Source organism: Scatophagus argus, chromosome 3 (genome assembly GCF_020382885.2).
Source record: "Scatophagus argus isolate fScaArg1 chromosome 3, fScaArg1.pri, whole genome shotgun sequence".
Lineage (NCBI taxonomy): Eukaryota > Metazoa > Chordata > Actinopteri > Scatophagidae > Scatophagus > Scatophagus argus.
The window spans coordinates 16354437-16373221 of NC_058495.1; the positions used below are offsets into that span (position 1 = coordinate 16354437).

The window sequence follows — 18785 nt, forward strand, 5'->3', positions numbered from 1 at the left end:
AAACAATTCTCTCATCTCCAACATGGCACATGGAGAGTCGGTCCCACCTAGCCTGGAGGAGCCACATTCAGCACAGCCTCATTACAGAGACGCACATACAGAGCTGACACACACACACACTTCTCGTCATCACACACACTGAATTCTCTCTCTCTTTCTCACTCTCACACATACACACACACCTGGCCTGATCTCACCATTGTAGGTGCTGACCCATTTCTATAGAAACCTCACACTAATTTGAGTTCCTCCAGAGAGAAGCAAAGTGAGAGAATGAGTAAAGGAGTGAGACAGACAAGGGAGGAGGGGTGAGGAGAGACCCCAGCCTTCCTCTAATAGCCCTAAACTGGGGGTGGAGAGGTGGGGTGGGGTGTGGGATGATGATGATGATGATGGAGGGAGGGTGGGAGAAGGTTAAGAGACAGGGCAGTCAGGAATATCTTTACCTCCTCATCTGACTTTTATGAATTTTAACTATTAATGTCTGGTGTCTGCTTCCTGTGCCATTGGCCCTGCAGACCTTTAAATATAGCTCGGCACGGCCTTATGTATTTATATAGCAGCTCAGCGAGTCAAATAGGCCCGTAGAGATGTACGTCCTTTAATAAGGCCGTTATATTTCATGAGGACAGCAGTGGTGTCAGGGAATGGAAGTCATTGATCATAGAAATGAAGGGATGGAGAATGAGGAAGAGATGAGAGAGAGAAAGGGATGATTGAAGGAGGAGGAGGATGAGTGTTGTTTCAAGGTGCCGCGTGATGGATTGGGGGCCTAAAAGAAGACGTTTTACTTTGTGTTTAGCTTAACAGAAAAGCAGTATGAAATGAAGTCTGGACAGTATGAATTACTTTTTCTGGGGAAATTGGTCCAAAGTGTGGAAAAAGAATTAGAAAAACAAGTCAACTCAAGACTGTTCAAAATGTTGCATAAAAAACATTGTAGTGAGTTTATAAAATATAATAAACTGTTATATATAGTATGTAGTATAACATTCATTTTCACATGTATTTTCACCTACGACAAAATCTGAATACTTCCTCCACTGCTGTCCAACACAAATCTGATAGCAAATCAGCACAAATAACATGCTAATTTATTAATTCATTTATTCATTGTTTTACCTGCTCACATGTCTTCCTGTTTGGATCCTGTGAGAGCAGTCGATCCCAGCATGCATCAGCCACCAGCACAAACACACCTGAACTGAACTGCTTTACAGTACAAAGACACACTTCGTGCCTCCAGTAGCAGCAGTGAAACTGAAATAAGCGCAGTCTTATTTTGTGATACACAATTCAGACCCTCTTCCAAAAATTCTCCCTCCTGTTGTCACCCACCGCCACCCCACCCGGAGTGAGCGGAGATGAGTGGCACATGTGCTGTGACCCACTGTAAATGACTGCTAATGTTTTAACTGGGAGAATTAGGCTTTCATCACGAAGACAAATGCAAATAGCACTGGTGTCTGGTGTGTGTATGTTTGTGTGTGTGTGTGTGTGTGTGTGTGTTTGCACTGTCAGGGTGGCGGGCGCAGATTGGGGTCAGACTCATTTACAAAACTTAGCATCACAGCTCGGGGGTTGAGGGGATGCGGGGGAGAAAGGGTTTCTCCGCTGATTATGGCTTGTGTAATTACGTGTATGTGTGTGTGTGTGTGTGCGTGTGCGTATCTGTGTGTGTGTAATTACGGCGAGGACTGATGCATGCCTGGCCTGTCCCTCCCTCTCGGCTTAGAACAGCGTGTCAGAGAGAATATGCAGGATTTAATTATAGACGAATTAAAATTGGTAATGAAATTGGGCATGAACAAACTACAAATAGCAGATGAAAAGGGAGGCCTGTCCCTCGGGGGGTGAGACGAAGATAGCGGTGTGCCTGCCTGCTCGCCTGTCTGAGTGCCTGTGGATGTGCGTGTGTGTGTGTGTGTGTGCTGATGATGACTGATTAGAAAAATTCCGAGATAAAATAATGCTGCTGGAGAACAGCTACCTCGTGTTAGCACTGTACACTGAGCCACAGTGCGCGCGGTGTGCAAGAAGCGATGGGTAAAAATAGGAACTATTGTCCTCGGGTCACGCTACTTAACAGGTAACTTAACACTGAGCTGGAAAGCATTGTTTGTACTGAACACACCCAAAGTGAGTATTCTTACCTGCAGCTAGGGAAGAACTTGAAGAAAAGGAGCAAAAATAACTTCAGCTGGTGTTGAGTTTCTCTTAAAGCCCACGTTTTCCTGCTTAGGGAAGTTGTGGAATATCATTAAAAAATTCAAGATTTGCGGCTCAGACGGTGTAAGCCGGAAAATTAACAGGAGTGGAATATTAGTGTGTCACTTTACAGATAAAGTTCAGAAAACCCTTTATGTGTGTTTCATGTGTTCCTCGTCTGGTGGTTTTCAGGTGTTTTCCTCCACTACAAGCCCGCTCAAACAGACAGCAAATTGAACAAAATTCAAGTTTCTGTAGAAAATCATTCTGAAATAAAATAAAAGTGTGAAAACAAAATCAAATAAATATTAAATAATGATTAAAATAAACCCTCTTGTTGGCTGATCTTCAGTCACGTTAAATCTCTCCCTCTTCTCCCTCTCTTTTCCCAGAATGCTGTGCGCCACAACCTGAGTCTGCACAAGTGTTTTGTTCGTGTTGAGAACGTCAAGGGGGCCGTGTGGACTGTGGATGAAGTTGAATACCAAAAGAGGAGACCACCAAAGATGACCGGGTACGTGTGCACGCACACGCACACACACAGTGTACACATACGGTTGTTTACTTGGTGCACAGTTGAGGTTGATGTGAGTGTGAGCTTATGGGTGCTGGCACTATGATTGCTTAAATGGACTCTCTATTAGTACCAAGAGGCCAACTCTGCAATCAAATTAATAAAAAAGAAAAAGGCTTCAGGCAATCGCACTGTACTGTTATGTGTGTGTGCTTTTCCCTGTTTGTCGACACCATTAGCACGCAGCTGTGTGAGATGCAGGAGAGGAAGAAATCTTGTTAGCGTATGTAAACAGATGTTCTCTCCAACCGCCAGAGAAACCCAGCATAATTGCACACATGCAGGCACGCACACACCTGCGTGCCAGATATTAGATGCTTTCATATGTGTGTGTTTTAGCATCTGTTTACAGTCTGTGTGTGTTTCTACTTCTAACAAACATATTTGTGAGATTTGTCAAAGTGCTTCTTTTCACATATGCGCTCAATCTGTGATTCTCACCGCCTCTCAATCTCTCTCTCTCTCTCTCTCTCTCTCTCTCTGTGTGTGTGTGTGTGTGTGTGTGTGTGTGTGTGTGCAGAAGTCCCACTCTGGTGAAAAACATGATTTCAGGCCTGGGCTTTGGATCCCTAAACGCCAGCTACCAGGTAAGGAGTGCCCTCCGTTCCCCCATCTCTCTGTCACACACACTCACACACACACACACACGCACGCACACACACTCATACAGCAGCCAATCACAATCAAGGGCACTAATATCAATTCCCTCTTATAATTAGCAGATTCCCTAACGACATTCACACCACTTCCCTCCGCCTCCCACACCAACACACACTCTCACCTCCCACCTCACTTTCTCACACATGCGCCAGCCCACCTCTGCACACCCACACCCACACACACACACACACGTGCACAAACACGTTAGACCCAGACTCACATGCAATTTTGTGACTGAGATGATTTATAGCGTCAAGTAGTTGTCAATTAAGGTTACTGCATAAAATTATCGCCTGCCCCAGAAAATCCATCTCTGAGCCAGAGAGAACTCCCCTCCTTTGTCGTATCCCCGCCCTCCTGTGTTAGAGGGGACGTGTGGTGAGACTCTCACTCATCAGTGTCCAACCTGTCTCACCTACAAACAGCTGGATGTGAGCAGTGACAGGAGCTGCCCCTGTTGATTCAGTTGTTTTCTCCTCTGCAGACATTGATGTTTCGCAGCGTTTGAGTGTGTGCTTAAGTTGAGGTTGTGGCCCGCTTAACATTCCTGTTGAGACTTTCATGTTCACACACACACACACACACACACACACACACACACACACACTTATGACAGGGACTTAGACGTACAAGCCCAAGCCGTGGTTGGGAAAGTACTGTATATAAGTGCCCCCTAGTGGTTTCTCAAGTTCACTAGCCAGTTAGTGGATTCAGATGTGCTCCATATATAAGAGCTCTCCTCAGTGCATGAAGGCTCACATTTATTAGTTGTATATTGTGATGAGTCAGTCATATAAAATTAATTATTATATGTCAGTCATTTCCTTTCCAGCATTATATGATGTAACGTACCAATTTTTCAGCTTATTTTATTAAAAAAAAAAGAAAAAAATTAAATGTAACCTGGTTCATATTAAAAATGACTGAACAACTCAATGTGTGTGTGTGTGTGTGTGTGTGTGTGTAGGCGGCTCTGGCAGAGAGCAGTCTGTCCCTGCTGAACAGCCCTTCCTTGCTGACCCCTCCGTCTGCGGCCAGCCTCAACATGCTGCATGTGGGCCACGATGATGTCAGCTCCACTGTGGAGCAGGTCAACAGCAACGGGAGCTGCAGCCCCACGCTCAGCCCTCAACAGTACAGGTGCACACGGCCACATACAGACGCACAAACGTGTTCACACAGGCCACCGTATCAGGTCAATAAAAGCATTTTTCTAAGCAGGTCACTGATGTCTGCCATTGACATAATGGAGGTATCATGATAAAACTGATAATAATGTTATCATCTTTCTAGGAAAGGGTTAATGAGAGAAATGATTTTAGTTTAGTGACGATCTAAAACATTGGAGGATTTCCTACTGTGTGTTTTGTTTTGTTTTTTGTTGTTTTTTCTGAGGCCTTTCCACATAAAATCCAGAAATAAAACTCTAATTTCAATTTTTCTCTCAGTTTTTACAGCTAGTGGTTAGGTTTCACTTAGCCCAATACACAATCACAATAATAATAAATGATTTTCTGCTATCTAGAATATCAGTTTTGCATGTATTTGTTTACAAAACGTTATATCACAAAAATGCAAGAATGTGGTTTTAAAATATCTTTTTTTTGTGCTTTGGTGAAGTGACAGAAAATCTTCTCTCATACACTAACAGCTGCTTGTCCTCTCCTCCAGTCACCCGGTGCATGTGAAGGAGGAGCCCACTGAGGTGGAGGAGGACAGTCGGCCAGTATCCCTCCTGGCCGGTGTCACACACAGCCTGCCATTGCCGAGCGACGAGCGCGACCTTGAGGAGGATCTCCCCACCGAGGAGCTGGAGTAGGACAGACAGACCCAGAGGGATGAGACATAGCGAGATCAATCCCTCGTCAGTGTGAAGAGGAAAAGATAGCTACAGTACACTTAAGAGAAAAGAAAGAAAAAAGAGAATGTTTTTTGGGCTTTTTTTTTTTTTTTTTTTGTAATTGTTTTTGAGAAAATGCAAGCAACCAAGGACAACATTGAGAAACTCCAAACAGGGTTAGATGACCTCCGTTACTTTCAGACGCAAAAACAAGACTATGGAGCACTGCTTTACCTCCATGTGTTTCCTTTCCAACCCTTGGCTCAGAGGTGTAACACCACTCAATGCATACACACGCTCACACACACACACACACACACACATTCACTTGTCAAACCATGTCTCATCATCCTCCCCAGTCTAATCAGCCTCTGTGTAGAGACCCCTGGAGGTTTGGACACACGCTCTGCTCCTCGCCTCACCACTCTGCATACATCCTCCTCACTGTTGTCTCGGGCTGCTTGGCTAGTCGTTTTTATCTCTGCGTCAGCTGAGAAGACATGCAGGTGACTGCGTGTCAGGAAAAGAGACACAAATACACACACACACACACATATGGGATCATGTGTATATAGATTTGGAACAGTCACCAGGGGCTGTGCAGTATACCTCTCCTCTTTCCCCCTCTTTGAGTCAATCACTCGCTTTTTCATTTTCTTTGATTTGATTGAAATGAAACTGTCGGGCTTCAAGATGGGAAGGAAGGAAGAGTGCTTTCAAAGATTACCTCCAGCAGCGCTCCCACCCTTCTGGCGAGCAGGCCCCCTTTGTGAGCCCACCTCGAGGCTGACCCGACGGAGGCAGCGTGGCCCTGGTCCCTGTCCAAACCTCTGCCCCCCAGCAGGACACTTAGTGACAGACATCTTTTAAACTCTTTGCTTCTAAGTGAGAAAAAAAAGAAGACATTTTCCTACCCCTACTCCACCCCCGAAAAGACTGCAGGAATAGGACTATATTGGTGCTGTCCTTCTCCTCTCCTCTGTCTGCCGGACGGAGGGATGAGCTTGGAACACTTTGAGAAGGAGGAGAAAAAGAGGGGAAGCAGAGAGAAAAGAGGGAGGAAGCGTCTACAGAAATCTTGTGACTAAAAAAGAAAACTGGTGATGATTATGGAATATAACAAGAAAAAAAAACGTGTGGTAGCTTTTGTCATTTCCTTTTTTTATTTGATGTTATTATCATTGTTTATTTTTGAGGATCAATATTTCCACGGTGGCGTTCTGTTTCGACCTACCTTTTCTAAGGATGCTGTTTTTGTTTTCGTATTGTACTTTGTTTGATTTACTCTGGCTGTTCACACCATTCCAAGTGAGTATTGGCAAAACCCCCCTCCCCCCAAAAAACGCAGTATTGTCCCAACTTATGACACCCGACCTCCAATCCTGCCCTTCTCCCTTTGTGCCCCAAGTGTAGCAGACAAGAAATTTGGAAATAGCACTTAAAGTTGCCATTATCCAGACAGATTATTTAACAGCTGAATCTTTTTTTTTAATTCTCTCTCATTCACTTGTTCTTGGTTGTGTATTTAGTTGAGAAATATCAGTAATGCTTTAAAAATATATATATTATTACTGCAGTCAGAGAATACCTCATCCCACAAAGGTTCCACCTGGAACTGTGTCCAAATTGCTAAACAAATAAGGGGGAATTCTTTCTGTGGGACACCAAATGTGGCAACTCTGCTCAGCTTCGAGTCAAAGCTCTATGGTTGTAATAGTTACTGTGTAGAAGCTATCTGCAATTCACTGTGTGAGTTTGTGTTAAAGGAATAGCACGTGAGATTTATTTTTGTTCGGTTTATTTTCTGTGAGCATAAAAGCATTACTTTTCTCTACAGTGCCATACCAAATTTAACATTTATTTTAATCTATTATCTGCTTACTCCCATTTTGTTTTTGTTACAGGTAACCAAAGAAATATGTAGAAAACCAAAAAACCTGTAGTTTATTTTGCCCTTTTTTGATTTTTTTTTTCCATTCTTAAAGAATTGGCCAAAAGACAACAAACCAGGAGTTTGAATTCTTCTTACTGTATTCATATAACTATTGTGTTGAAATTATACACGACTTACAGTGCTGACCATTCCAAAAAGAACCAAAGTGTGTGAAGCAAACTAGAATTTGGAGACATCAAAGCTTTTACATGATAAGCAGTTCGGAATAACTCCCGTTAGGTATTGAGGCCAAAAACTAGTATTAACAGCCCTTGCACAGTTCCTCCGAAAAACAAAAAGAAAGAGAAAATAAGAAAGCACTTAGAGGTGAAACCCTGTCTGTCCCCGCTCAGGCTGAACCGTGTTCCAAACACAGTCTGGATTGGCCCTTCTACTGCATGAGCAGCCCTAAAAATCAGGCTCTCACGAGGCATTTGAACACAACACACGCGTACCTTTACAACCTGAGATGCCAACAAAAAGAGAGTTTAATGCAGAATGAGAACTTCTGGCTTCGTCGAATCAACTTGACTTTACACGATACCTTATCTGGTGCTGGAGTTTTTCAGTCTAGGAAACAAACACTCCCTCTTTGCTGGAGGAGGAAGCAAGTGTGGTTCCAAAAGTCACATCTTTGAACAGGGAGGAGTTATTCCAAAAACATGTATGTAACAATAAAGAGGGAAGAAATAAATAGAATAAAAAATATACCAATGTATGAGGAAAACAACCAAGGGACATCATGTAATTAAAACTTGGGTTCATATTTTCATACTTTTTCTCAAACTTTCTCTTGCACTTCAGATGATTTTTCTTATTATTGAAAGAACCTTTCTGATGACTTTGTGTTGAAACGGGACTGTTCCCTGTCACATTAGAGACTGATTTCTAACAAAAGTACAAAGTGGCAGACAGGAATCTTGAAACGAGATAAAAACCAAAAATAACACTACCTCCTTTTCAAAGTGGTTCAACACATAGCCAATGGGAGACTGAACTCTCTTAAATATGTTTTCTCCATTCTTCCTGGATGATAATAATGAATGCCAAAATTGCTGTTACACTTGCTGTATGACTGGCAAAAAAAAAAGAGAAAAAAAGGAAAAAAAATAGCTATTTGGCGATCCGGACTCCCTAACACATCTGCTTCAGCCCAAAAACATAGAGATGTTTCACTTTCCATGGAATTAAAAATGACTACCTCTCCTTAAACCACACATAAAGCACTCTCTGCGTCTCAAAAGTGTGTTGTGAAGTGCTCACGACGTATGGAAAGTTTCTTTGTAAAACTGACCGTATTCCTGCACCCGATAAGCACTGAGCTGTGTGAGCAGCCTCTCCACGGCGTGCTTTGACCGCACATGTGCGTATTCATGATCTCAGCCGGTGAGAAACTGGTCATTAATGACTATATGGTGTTGCAGGGAACTGGTTGTCAGGAATAACAATGGGCAGAATATATCAGTGACACCACACACACACACGAACACATTCACACGCATGCACACACACGCGGGGCTATGGGTTAGTGCAACAGGGGCTCTGACCATCCAGATATCCAAAGACCCACCACGCAGCGGCGCCCGCTTCACCAAAACACTTGCAGAGACGCTGAGAGGACTAACACACACTTAAAGAAACTCATCGCTACTTCTAGTAATATCCAAACCAAGAGGAACTGCTGCATACAGTACATAGATGATCTCTGACTTGTGCTTTAAGGTACACCTGTAAACAAAGCTGTTTTATAAAGATGTAGATTGTTGACAGGTCGCCATGTAACACTTCTGTTGTTTCTTCAGCTTGGCATAACATGATGTATTCTTGTATATTAATGCTTGACTTATCTCTCCAGGGCATTCTTTCCCATTTTTTTGTCCTTTTGATTTTCTCTTCTTTGGGTTTTTTTTTCTGCACCTGTTTAGCTATTGTAAAGCTTTCAGCTCTGATTCCTATACTGTACTGCTAATGCTGAAGTATATGTATTTATCATATTAAGTGCTGCAGGTATCTTGGTTTATTAGTTTTGTTTTGTTTGTTTCCACTTTTTCAGTTCTTCATAAAACGTCTGGGACGCTGATTTTTTAAGTGTATTATCTCTAAAAAAAAAAATTAAAAGAATAAAAGTTAGATCAGTGGTTTAGGTAACACCTGTTTGTATATTTATCTTAGCTAGGTCTATTTTGATACTTTTTTGTCTCTGTACTGCATTTATGCATTTTTAAGGAAAGAAAAAACAAATGGAAAACAAACTAAAAAGTTTCTTCATTATGTATTGATACCTCAGAAGGACTTTTTCTCAAAGACAGGACCAAAACCTCTGAAAAAAAGAAAAAGAGAAAGAGGAAGAAAAACGTAAGAATATGTAGCCCCTCTCTTGCTTTAAAAAAAAAATATTGCGGAGCTCTAGAAAGGTATTGCCGTTGGTCCTCTCAGGTGCCAATATGTGTCCCAACTCCCTGTGACCCCTCCCTCTGACCCCTGACCCCTGTCATTCCTGTGCTGAACTCCGACCCGCAGAGCTGTCAATCATCTGCAGGCGCCATGGGGGTGTCGCTGAGCCACACACCTGGCAGGTGGTGACCAGTAACAAAACCTCATCTCCCAGTCCCACAGAGGCAGATCAAAGCCTGACACTGTTGCATTTTTGATACTCCTCCTCTTGCGTAGTCTCAATACCAAAATGTGGAATGGCTCTCAGAGATGCAGCTCATCCTCTGACTACCAAAGGCATCGCAAGCTACCATTTGCTTAGTCCAAACACCTGAACTGTAACCAAACTGTAACCAAACCAATGCCACAACCTTAACCAAACAAAAACCAAGCTACTTCCAAAACTCTCCATCGACTACACTGATCACCTTTACTGATAGCTGTTGTACATGCGTGTGATGGTGTTACAGGACCAGCCCGCATCTACTGGCTGGTGACTGACTCAAAGGACACAGGGAGCCCAAATACTGATGTGTGATTGGACAGTTCTGAGGTGTCATGTGAGGGGGGAAGGGACTCTCAAAGTGGAGCTTTGCCTGATGGTATTATCAAGTAGACAGCCAGAATCTGATGGAACTACCACTTCAGCTCTCCTCTGGTTAAACCTTAGGAATGTGTGTACATTTTCAGCAGTGACTCTCTGAATTGTTTCTTAGTTTCAGTTTATCTGTTTACCTCTTTTTATCCTTCGTTTTTTTTGTTTTGTTTTGTTTTTTTTTTTTCTTTTGTTTTGTTTTGTTTTGTTGTTCTGTTTCTTGTTATTTGAAAAGTGTGGCCCGAGGAAGAGGCGGGGACAGGGACTGGGTGGGTGGCTTTAGACAGACAGTGGAGCCCAGCCCTCTGACCCTCCAGCCCGGGTAGCCATGTAATGCCAGTCACTGCCCTTTCCTTCATGCTGTATAAAAACACACACATATATCTGTGTATTTGTAACCTGAATCTTCTTGTGTCTGTCCATGCAGACAATAAAAAAACTGTACAGTAGGTCTAGTTGCATGTAATCTGTACTAATTATTGACAATGGCATTATAAAATGCAATAAAATACTTATTACACTGTCCTGCGCTGCGTCCTTGTTGTTTCTTCTCCAGGGGTAAATACCAACTTGTGGGAACGCTGACGGGGTCGCAATATAAATCTCTGTGGTCATGAATAGAAATTCAGAAAAAAATATTTCTACACCACAAAATGTGTTTATTTTTCTGATTTCAGACTAATCTTTTGCATTTGTCATGTGGATTACTCGTTACCTTTACCTCCTGAGACATCATACAGGTTTTAAAATATGTCAGTGTGCAAAGGAAATGTTACTCGCAACTTTTAAACATGATGCAGTCCATAACAAGGCACTGCAAGCATACACTGACATTAACGTTAACAAATGTGTTTTAAGAGATCACAAGCTAAAAGGTCTGGAGCCACTGATAACCTTGACCTTGACCGATTTTCCAATATTACCTGATGATTTTGCAATTTTAATACACGAGGTCTTAAGCTGTTAAAACAGAACACACACTTCTTTTATTTCAAAGTGCTCATGCAGAAAAACATGTCATACAGCCTTTAAATATCAATCAAATCATTCCTATGGCGCCATCACAGTACAGTACTTAGTTTAGTCGTCTTACCTGACATGTAAATCTCATTATATGGCAAACAGTAGCTTTTCCTTGAGGTAGAAGCTCAGGCTGTCAGTCCTGCAGGCCTTCACAGAGGTCAGCATGTGTTGTGATACAGAGAGTGGCCACCAGGAGGAGTAAACAAACCGGACAACACCAGCAGCATCTCATAAACACAAACCCACAGCAACAAACATCTCGGTGCTCCACTGACATAGTCTGACCAACAGGGAGGGCCAGAGAGTGCAGAACAGAGAAAAGCACTGAGTGAACTACCTGCAGAGTGTGTGGCGGAGTGAACAACGTGAAAGCAGGTGGCTGAAGTCTTATGAGACCACAGAATAGATGCTGTGTATGGTGGAAGCGACTGTGTGTGCACTTTTTTTCGTTCGCTCACCTTCTCCCTTTTTCTTTTGCCTTCTTTACCTGCGTGTCTCTCCTCCTCGCAGCTTTGCCCTACAGCCTGTCTTTAAACTTCTGCACTGCCTCGTGGATGTGTTGCTACAGGGAGAAAAAATGGAAACTGGCTGGATGCTTTCTGGAAAGTTGAAACTTTGTTTAATCTTGTGCTTTTTGTGAACTTCTCTGTTAGTCAGCTGGGAGGAAACTCACTCCTGACGCTTAAATCCCTGTGACATTTGGTTTTGGGAGAGAGCCCATCTTAAGCCTATTAGAGTCACACACACATGTGCACACTCACACACACGCACATACATAAAACACACTCACTGGCATGGATGTATCATGAATACTAAGCAGAAGGTTTGTACCATATACTTGTACAAGGTGAGCCAGGGTGCAGAGCAACACACAAAGAGGTTATTCTTGGCGTGGCACAGTAGTGTTTGGCATAAATCTGAGCCTGAAGCTCTGAATATATATTCCTTCATGTCCATTTGGATGGAATGAGCAGTAGGTGTGTGCACATGAGGGTGTGGGTTGTGTACTTGCAAACTTGCAAACCTGTTTGTGTTTCTGGAATTTATGGATGAATTTGTATATATGCTTATGAATCTGCTCGCCTGTGCATCTGCACAGACTTGGCCATGCAGAATCAATATGCGTCTGTGTGTGTGCGAGTGTGCTTGAGTGTGCGTGAGTGTGTGTGCGTGTGTGAATGAGTGTACGTGTGTGCACGTATGTGTGTGTGTGTGCGTGTTCATGTGTGTGTCTGTGTGTGTGTGTACGTGTAAGTGAGTGATTGGGTGGGTGTGCAGTGCTGCTAGTCCCAGCAGCATGGAGAGCACTGAGGTCCAGGCAGACCCTGTGAGTCACAAAATAAATTTACTGAGAGCCATGCTAACATCTCTCTCCATCTCTCCCCCCGTTCACTCGCTCTGTCATCCTCCTCCTCGCCCTTCTTCCCCTCCTGTCTGTGGCTCAACGAGTGGGCCGTCCTCCAGTGTATTGACTCACTCAAAACAGCACAACATGCTGTGTATCTGCTGGGGCGTTCATACTTATTCAGTCTAATGAGCTGTGGCTTTTTCTTGTTTCTATATCATTATTATTATTGTTATTATTATTATCATTATTATTATTATTATTACATGGACTGATAACATTCAGCACATGTTCAGTTAACTGATGATTTGTCATTTTGCCAAGGTTAGAGAAGCAGCTTGTGATCAGAGGGTCGCCGGTTTGATTCCCCCACCGGATGGGCAGGAAAAATTTGGGTGTGGTGGAGTGATTAATGAGAAAAATGCTCCCCCCCCTCCCTTCATTAACTGGCTGATGGGCCCTTGAGCAAGGTACTTAACCCCCAGTTTGCTCCACGGGCGCCTGATAGTGGCAGCCCACTGTAATTTGCTGGGTGTTGCATGTGTGTTCAACTAAGGATGGGTTAAATGCAGAGGACAAATTCAGTGTGTGTATGTAAAAATATACAGTATATACTGCCAATAAAGCTGATTCTTAATTCTTAATTCCTCATTGCTTGAGATCCCACAGATACCACAGTTTTTTATTCTATTAATATTAAACATGCACAAACGTATGAAAGGGGACAAGATAGAAAAATGAATCACTGATATTACAACAAATTAAGGAAATATTACTTGTCTTAAATGTTATATTATGTTATGCAATACATATTCTCTTTGCCAGAAGGAAGAGGCAAAGGAGCGATGCATAATGTTGTCTTTCACGCTGATGTCATAATTGTTGTGGGTCAAATATACCCCTGTTAGGCATCTCTGGGGTCTCATTAATGTGTCATATTCTGTAGGTGACTTCTGAAATATGCCATCAGTTCACAGCCATTCTTGCACAAGTAAGAAAAGTCATGAAATACCAAGATGATAAAACACAATGTTAAGTATGTTAATTGTTTTAAAGTGGGCCAAAGAGAACAGTAGAATTAACTGTTGATCCATCACACGGTATCTTCAATTATTTGTCCAAGAAATTGTCCTAAATACATATAAACATATACAAATTTTGAATAATTAGCTCAGCTGTTTCATGCATATCACCAATAAACAAGGCAAGAAGATGACTTTTCACGGACCAAAAAGGCACACAAGGTGATACTGAGTTGATGGCAAGCAATATCAAAAAAGAAAAAAAGAAGAGAAAAAAAAGCATAACTTGCACTGATGCTCGTTCATCATCTTGCTTTTTAAATAATTAGTTTCCAGGACGTTGAGATTATTGAGACTGTTGAGAGTACTTCCTGTTGAGCCGAAGTTATGAGCCTGATGAGAAAGTGGATGAAACTGTGCGACTCCATGTGTGGCAGAGAGAGACAGAGAGAGAGAGAGAGAGAGAGAGAGAGAGAGAGAGAGAGAGAGAGAGAGAGAAAGGGCCCCAGCTCCAGAACAAAAGAATCTTTGTGAGTGATTGGAACCACATTTTCACCCTCCTCTCTCTTCTCTCCGTCTCTTCTCTCTCACTCAGTCTCTCAGTCACACCATTCTGTTAAAACCACTGTAACAATCAGCGTCAAAAGTTTAAAATAATACTGGGAGATGGGTCTCGGCAGATACTGTCTCTGTGTGTGCGTGTGGCTCCAGTTTCACTTCTCTGCGAACACACACACACACACACACTCTGTGCTCACATACACACTCTCTATCTGTCTCTCTGCCTCTGTCCGGACCTTCTCTCTCTCTCTCTCTCTCTCTCTCTCTCTCTCTCTCTCTCTCTCTGCCCATCTCTCCATTTCCTCTGCATGCTCCTCCCACCCCTGCCTGTCTGTTGATCTGATGCTGGTTAGCGTCTGTAGGTGACATCTCATGCAACCTGGTCAGAAGTCCTGGAGCGGTGGAGCAGGTCTCGTCTCAGTCTTCCAGCGCTGGAGAGCTGGAGAGGGCAACCTGCTCTTTCCCTGCTGGATCTCAGTGGACTGGAAAGCCTCTGAAGCCTCAGAGGCCTAAGCCAAACAAAGAACAGGTCTACGTGCTGTGAGAAAGGTAGTCAACACGGTGAAGCATTGCATTCTCGCCTTTGTGAGAACAACTTGCCCTTGGTATAGTATGTAGCAGAACTTATAACAGCGTCGGTACTTAAATTTAACCTTTCGGCGTTGTAATTGCTAACTAATTTACGTCAACACCACACCAAATAAGAAACACAAGTGTGGGTTTGTATTTTTTATAGAATGTTGGCCTTTCCTTCCTAACACAGGAAAAACAACCCTGCTTTATTTCAGTCCAGTTTATGAAAAGGGTGATATCATTGACTTAAAAAGGTTTAGTGGATTTTGGGAGATCTAGTGGGAAAAACAGAATATAATATCATAACTGTGTTTTCATTAGTGCATTTCACCTGAAAATAAGAACTGCTGTGTTTTGGTTACCTTGGAATAGACTTTTTGTATCTACAGAGGGAGCTGGTCCTCTTCCACAGAGTAAACCAGAATGGACAAACCAAACACTGAGGCTCTTTTGCATTTTTAGGAACAACTGTAGTTCTCCTACACGCTTGGAAATGGACGATGAGATGAGGAGCATTCAGTTGGTTTGCAGTCTGCAACCTCACCGCTAGATGTCACTAAATCCTACACACTGGACCTTTAAAATACAGGATAAAATATCGTAGCAGGACCCTTTGGTCACAGTGCACAGTGAGCTACATAATATTGTATAATTTTTAATTCTGGAGGCAGCACCTGGTTGTGTTGATTAAGCATAAAGACTGGAAACTTATGCTTAATCAACCTAATGCTTAATCAACCTAATCAACCTAATCACAGGGGCAGCCGTGGCCTCGAGGTTGGAGAAGCAGCTTGTGATCGGTGGGTCACCGGTTCAATTCCCCCACCGGACGGGCAGGAAAAATTTGGGTGTGGTGGAGTGATTAATGCAAAAAATGCCCCCCCTCTCTATTAGCCGGCTGATGTGCCCTTGAGCAAGGCACTCAACCCCCCCAATATGCTCCCCGGGCGCTTGATGCTGCCCACTGCTCCTGTGTGTGTTTCACTGCATGTAATTTGCCGGGTGTTGCATGTGTGTGTTCAACTAAGGATGGGTCAAATGCAGAAGATGAATTCAGTGTGTGTATGTAAAAATATATATACTGTCAATAAATAAGAAAGCCATAATGGGAACTATTCTTTCAAAGTTATTATTCAGGATCAGGGGTCAAATACAATCTGTTGCTGCACTTGTTTCTGTCCCTGCACACACAATAAAATACTTCTCTGCATGTGTATGTGGCTGAGTCAACGGCAGCTCGTGGTTCATAATTGGAAGCTGATTTGATGGCACTGTTGGAGGTGAGGAATGTGGAAAGATGCTGCCATATTCGTCTGCTTGGTGCGCACGACCCTGGATGGCCCATAGAGTCCCCGATCACCTCAGGAAGCTGCCACTTACAGCCAAAACAACAGCAAGCAGCAAACCTATAAGGTGTGTAGCACCCACCACCCACTCTGTGACAAATGTGTTTAACAGTCATTAAATGAACATTACGTAAGGTTTGATTAAATTATAATAACGTACCCGTGAATCATTTAAATGATTATGTAAATACCAAGCACATGAAAGAAATGAAAGCTATCAGAGCGTACTGTGGAGAGCTTTGTGGGTGCGGTGAATGGTGAAGTGGGGTGTGAGTCATGAGCGGAAGTAAGAGGATAGAGAACACAGAGGTTCTCAGGAAGCTGATGACAAGAACATTTCTCCACTCTCATTGTTCAGCACTGGAATAGGTGGGGGAAATTAATCTTGTACAAACACACAAGAGTTTAATGTAGCCACAATGTAATGTCAGGAATCTTCTGGGTGTTTCGAAGCTTGCGTTTGGTTTATTTATGCAGCTCTTCGGTTTTTATTGCAGGCTAACTGTACTGTATCGGATGGGATGATATCAGACAAAAGACGAGAATTTCCTCATTAACACGTTTAACATTTTGTGATCCTGTGAATTAGTGAAATTGAGGGCGACTTTTAATTTGATACAATTTGGGAATGCTCTTGTCCCACCCTGTCGAAAATCCTCTGCAGCGGATGACAAATTGGTAAGTTATGCATGTGAAGCAGCAGGGAGGGCAACTGTTCGAAAAGCACTGAAATGAATTGGTTCAAATAGATTTTGGAATGCTGCTATTGTTTGATGCTGCACTTCCTTTCAGTGGTAGGTTTTGTTAAAATCCTCAGAGGCTGACAGTAATAGTGGGAGAACCTCTCTAATGACCTTCTTTATTTTTATATCTGTAGGAATAATGTGTTAACAAAAATACTTGGATCAGATCTGCTGAACTCTAAGTACCCAGTTGTCCTCAGTAAAGTACAGCATGTCTGTATTTCTTCCACGAGCCAAAAACAGACAAACCAAAAAGAAATTCTGCTGGAATCAGATCTCGCTAACGTTACCACTGCCAACACAAGCTCTGACCCTCGTGAGGAAGACGCTGGGCCCCCACAGAGCACAAATCCTACAAATACTTAAGTGTCAAAGCCTAACTATTACAGACAGGTGAATGTGCACACAAGCTGAATAGTAGGTTATCAAGTTGTTAGTAAAAGTGAAGCCTGTCGACTTGAGAGATTTGCGGCTGCGAACTACCTTGTGCGCCCTGTCACGCCTTCTAACAGTCAATCACAGAAAAGACTCTCATCAGCCGCAACCTGCAGGTGTCAGCGAGGCGCGAGCATGTGCTTTGTTTTTCCGCATCACATGAAACTGACTTCTGATATTGTGGTCCATTTGTTTGATTCCTGCCATTGCTCGCAACTTCCCCAACAAGAGAACGTACGCCAAGGCAGACAGACTGCAGTTCCTTGAATGGCCACTTGGGGCTGGCCCCAGAGGTGAGCCAGCTGAAACAAAAACATGTTTACAGCCTGTTACAAAGAACTATTTTGGTCACAATAGCTAATTTTTTATTTCTCTCTTCCTGTGTCTGCTCTGTTGACTGTCCTCATCAGCAGGATTTCTTATGAAAGACCCATCTCGGATTACACTTTTGTCCCCACACATGATTCACATGCCAGGTTTCATGAATTTCTGATTAATGGTGTGAAAAATCATAAGGGATGTTAACGGGCACTATAGAGCTGATGTTCAAGGCCCAAGACAATTTATACATCAAATAAAAATCTCCCTCTTTTTTTTCCCCTCTTATCGTCAATTATTGACATTGATTACATGCCATAAAGCAAAATGCAACAAAGACAGACGGTCTCGGACTGAACAACAGCAGCAGACATGAGTCCATCAGAAAAATATGATAACAAAAAGGAAGAGAAAAAAGTTACACAGCTCTCCATCATCCACGTCCAGACCAGACTTAATTCCAGTCAAAAGCTGGGTCCAAGTTGCATACATCGCTCCTCCATAAAACCTAACGCCAGGAGTCTTTGAGAGTGCTGTGATGTAAACCAGCAGTGTGGAAACTAAACCTCTCGTGCCTTCACGGATCAGATTTTGACTCCATGATTATCGTTGGTAAACAAATTTAATGATAACAACATTATCGAGCTATCTATAGAAGATTTGGTAAATGCTATCCAATTCATGTTTAGTTTATTTATGATGTGTCTTGTTTCGTTTTTGTCAAATGAATTACACTTAAAATATGAGTGCAGGGAGATGGAGAGAGAGAGAGAGAGACTGTCGCCATAGCTGTACAAAATCGCACATAAAGAGCATCATTGTTTCAATTATAAACAAATATCACAATCTCCAGTGAATGTCAATACCAACATCAAATCACCAGCCTTACCTTCAGTGGGCGACCTTCTCTGCCTCCTGAGCCACGGCCACCGTTAAGACTGTCGAACCACGTATGTAACGCTACAAACAACCTCTCTGTTTGTAGCTAAACATAATTTGTTTGTTTGTGAAGTGGGTTATCCACTACAGATGTCAGATGAGTCAGTTTTATGAGGACACATGTTGTGTCAGTGAATGCAGCATTCCAAGTTTGGTTTCAGTCCCTCTCTGCTTTTGACATGAAAGAAACTATTTTTGAAACTGTTGAAAATAACCCACTGGCCTTCGTGACACATC

At 42.7% G+C, this 18785-nt stretch overlaps 1 protein-coding gene across 6 annotated transcripts in view; it reads left to right on the forward strand.

Annotated features, from left to right (window-relative positions):
* The window catches only part of foxp4 (forkhead box P4), a 191745-nt gene extending 180977 nt beyond the window's left edge, over positions 1 to 10768 (forward strand). For all 6 annotated transcript variants that reach the window (XM_046384179.1, XM_046384177.1, XM_046384178.1 and 3 more), the window contains 4 exons: positions 2601 to 2722; positions 3303 to 3369; positions 4410 to 4582; positions 5114 to 10768. In XM_046384179.1, the coding sequence (XP_046240135.1) occupies positions 2601 to 2722; positions 3303 to 3369; positions 4410 to 4582; positions 5114 to 5261 (510 nt within the window). In that variant the 3' untranslated portion in view covers positions 5262 to 10768. The remainder of the gene's footprint in view (positions 1 to 2600; positions 2723 to 3302; positions 3370 to 4409; positions 4583 to 5113) is intronic.
* The last annotated feature ends 8017 nt before the right edge of the window (positions 10769 to 18785 follow it).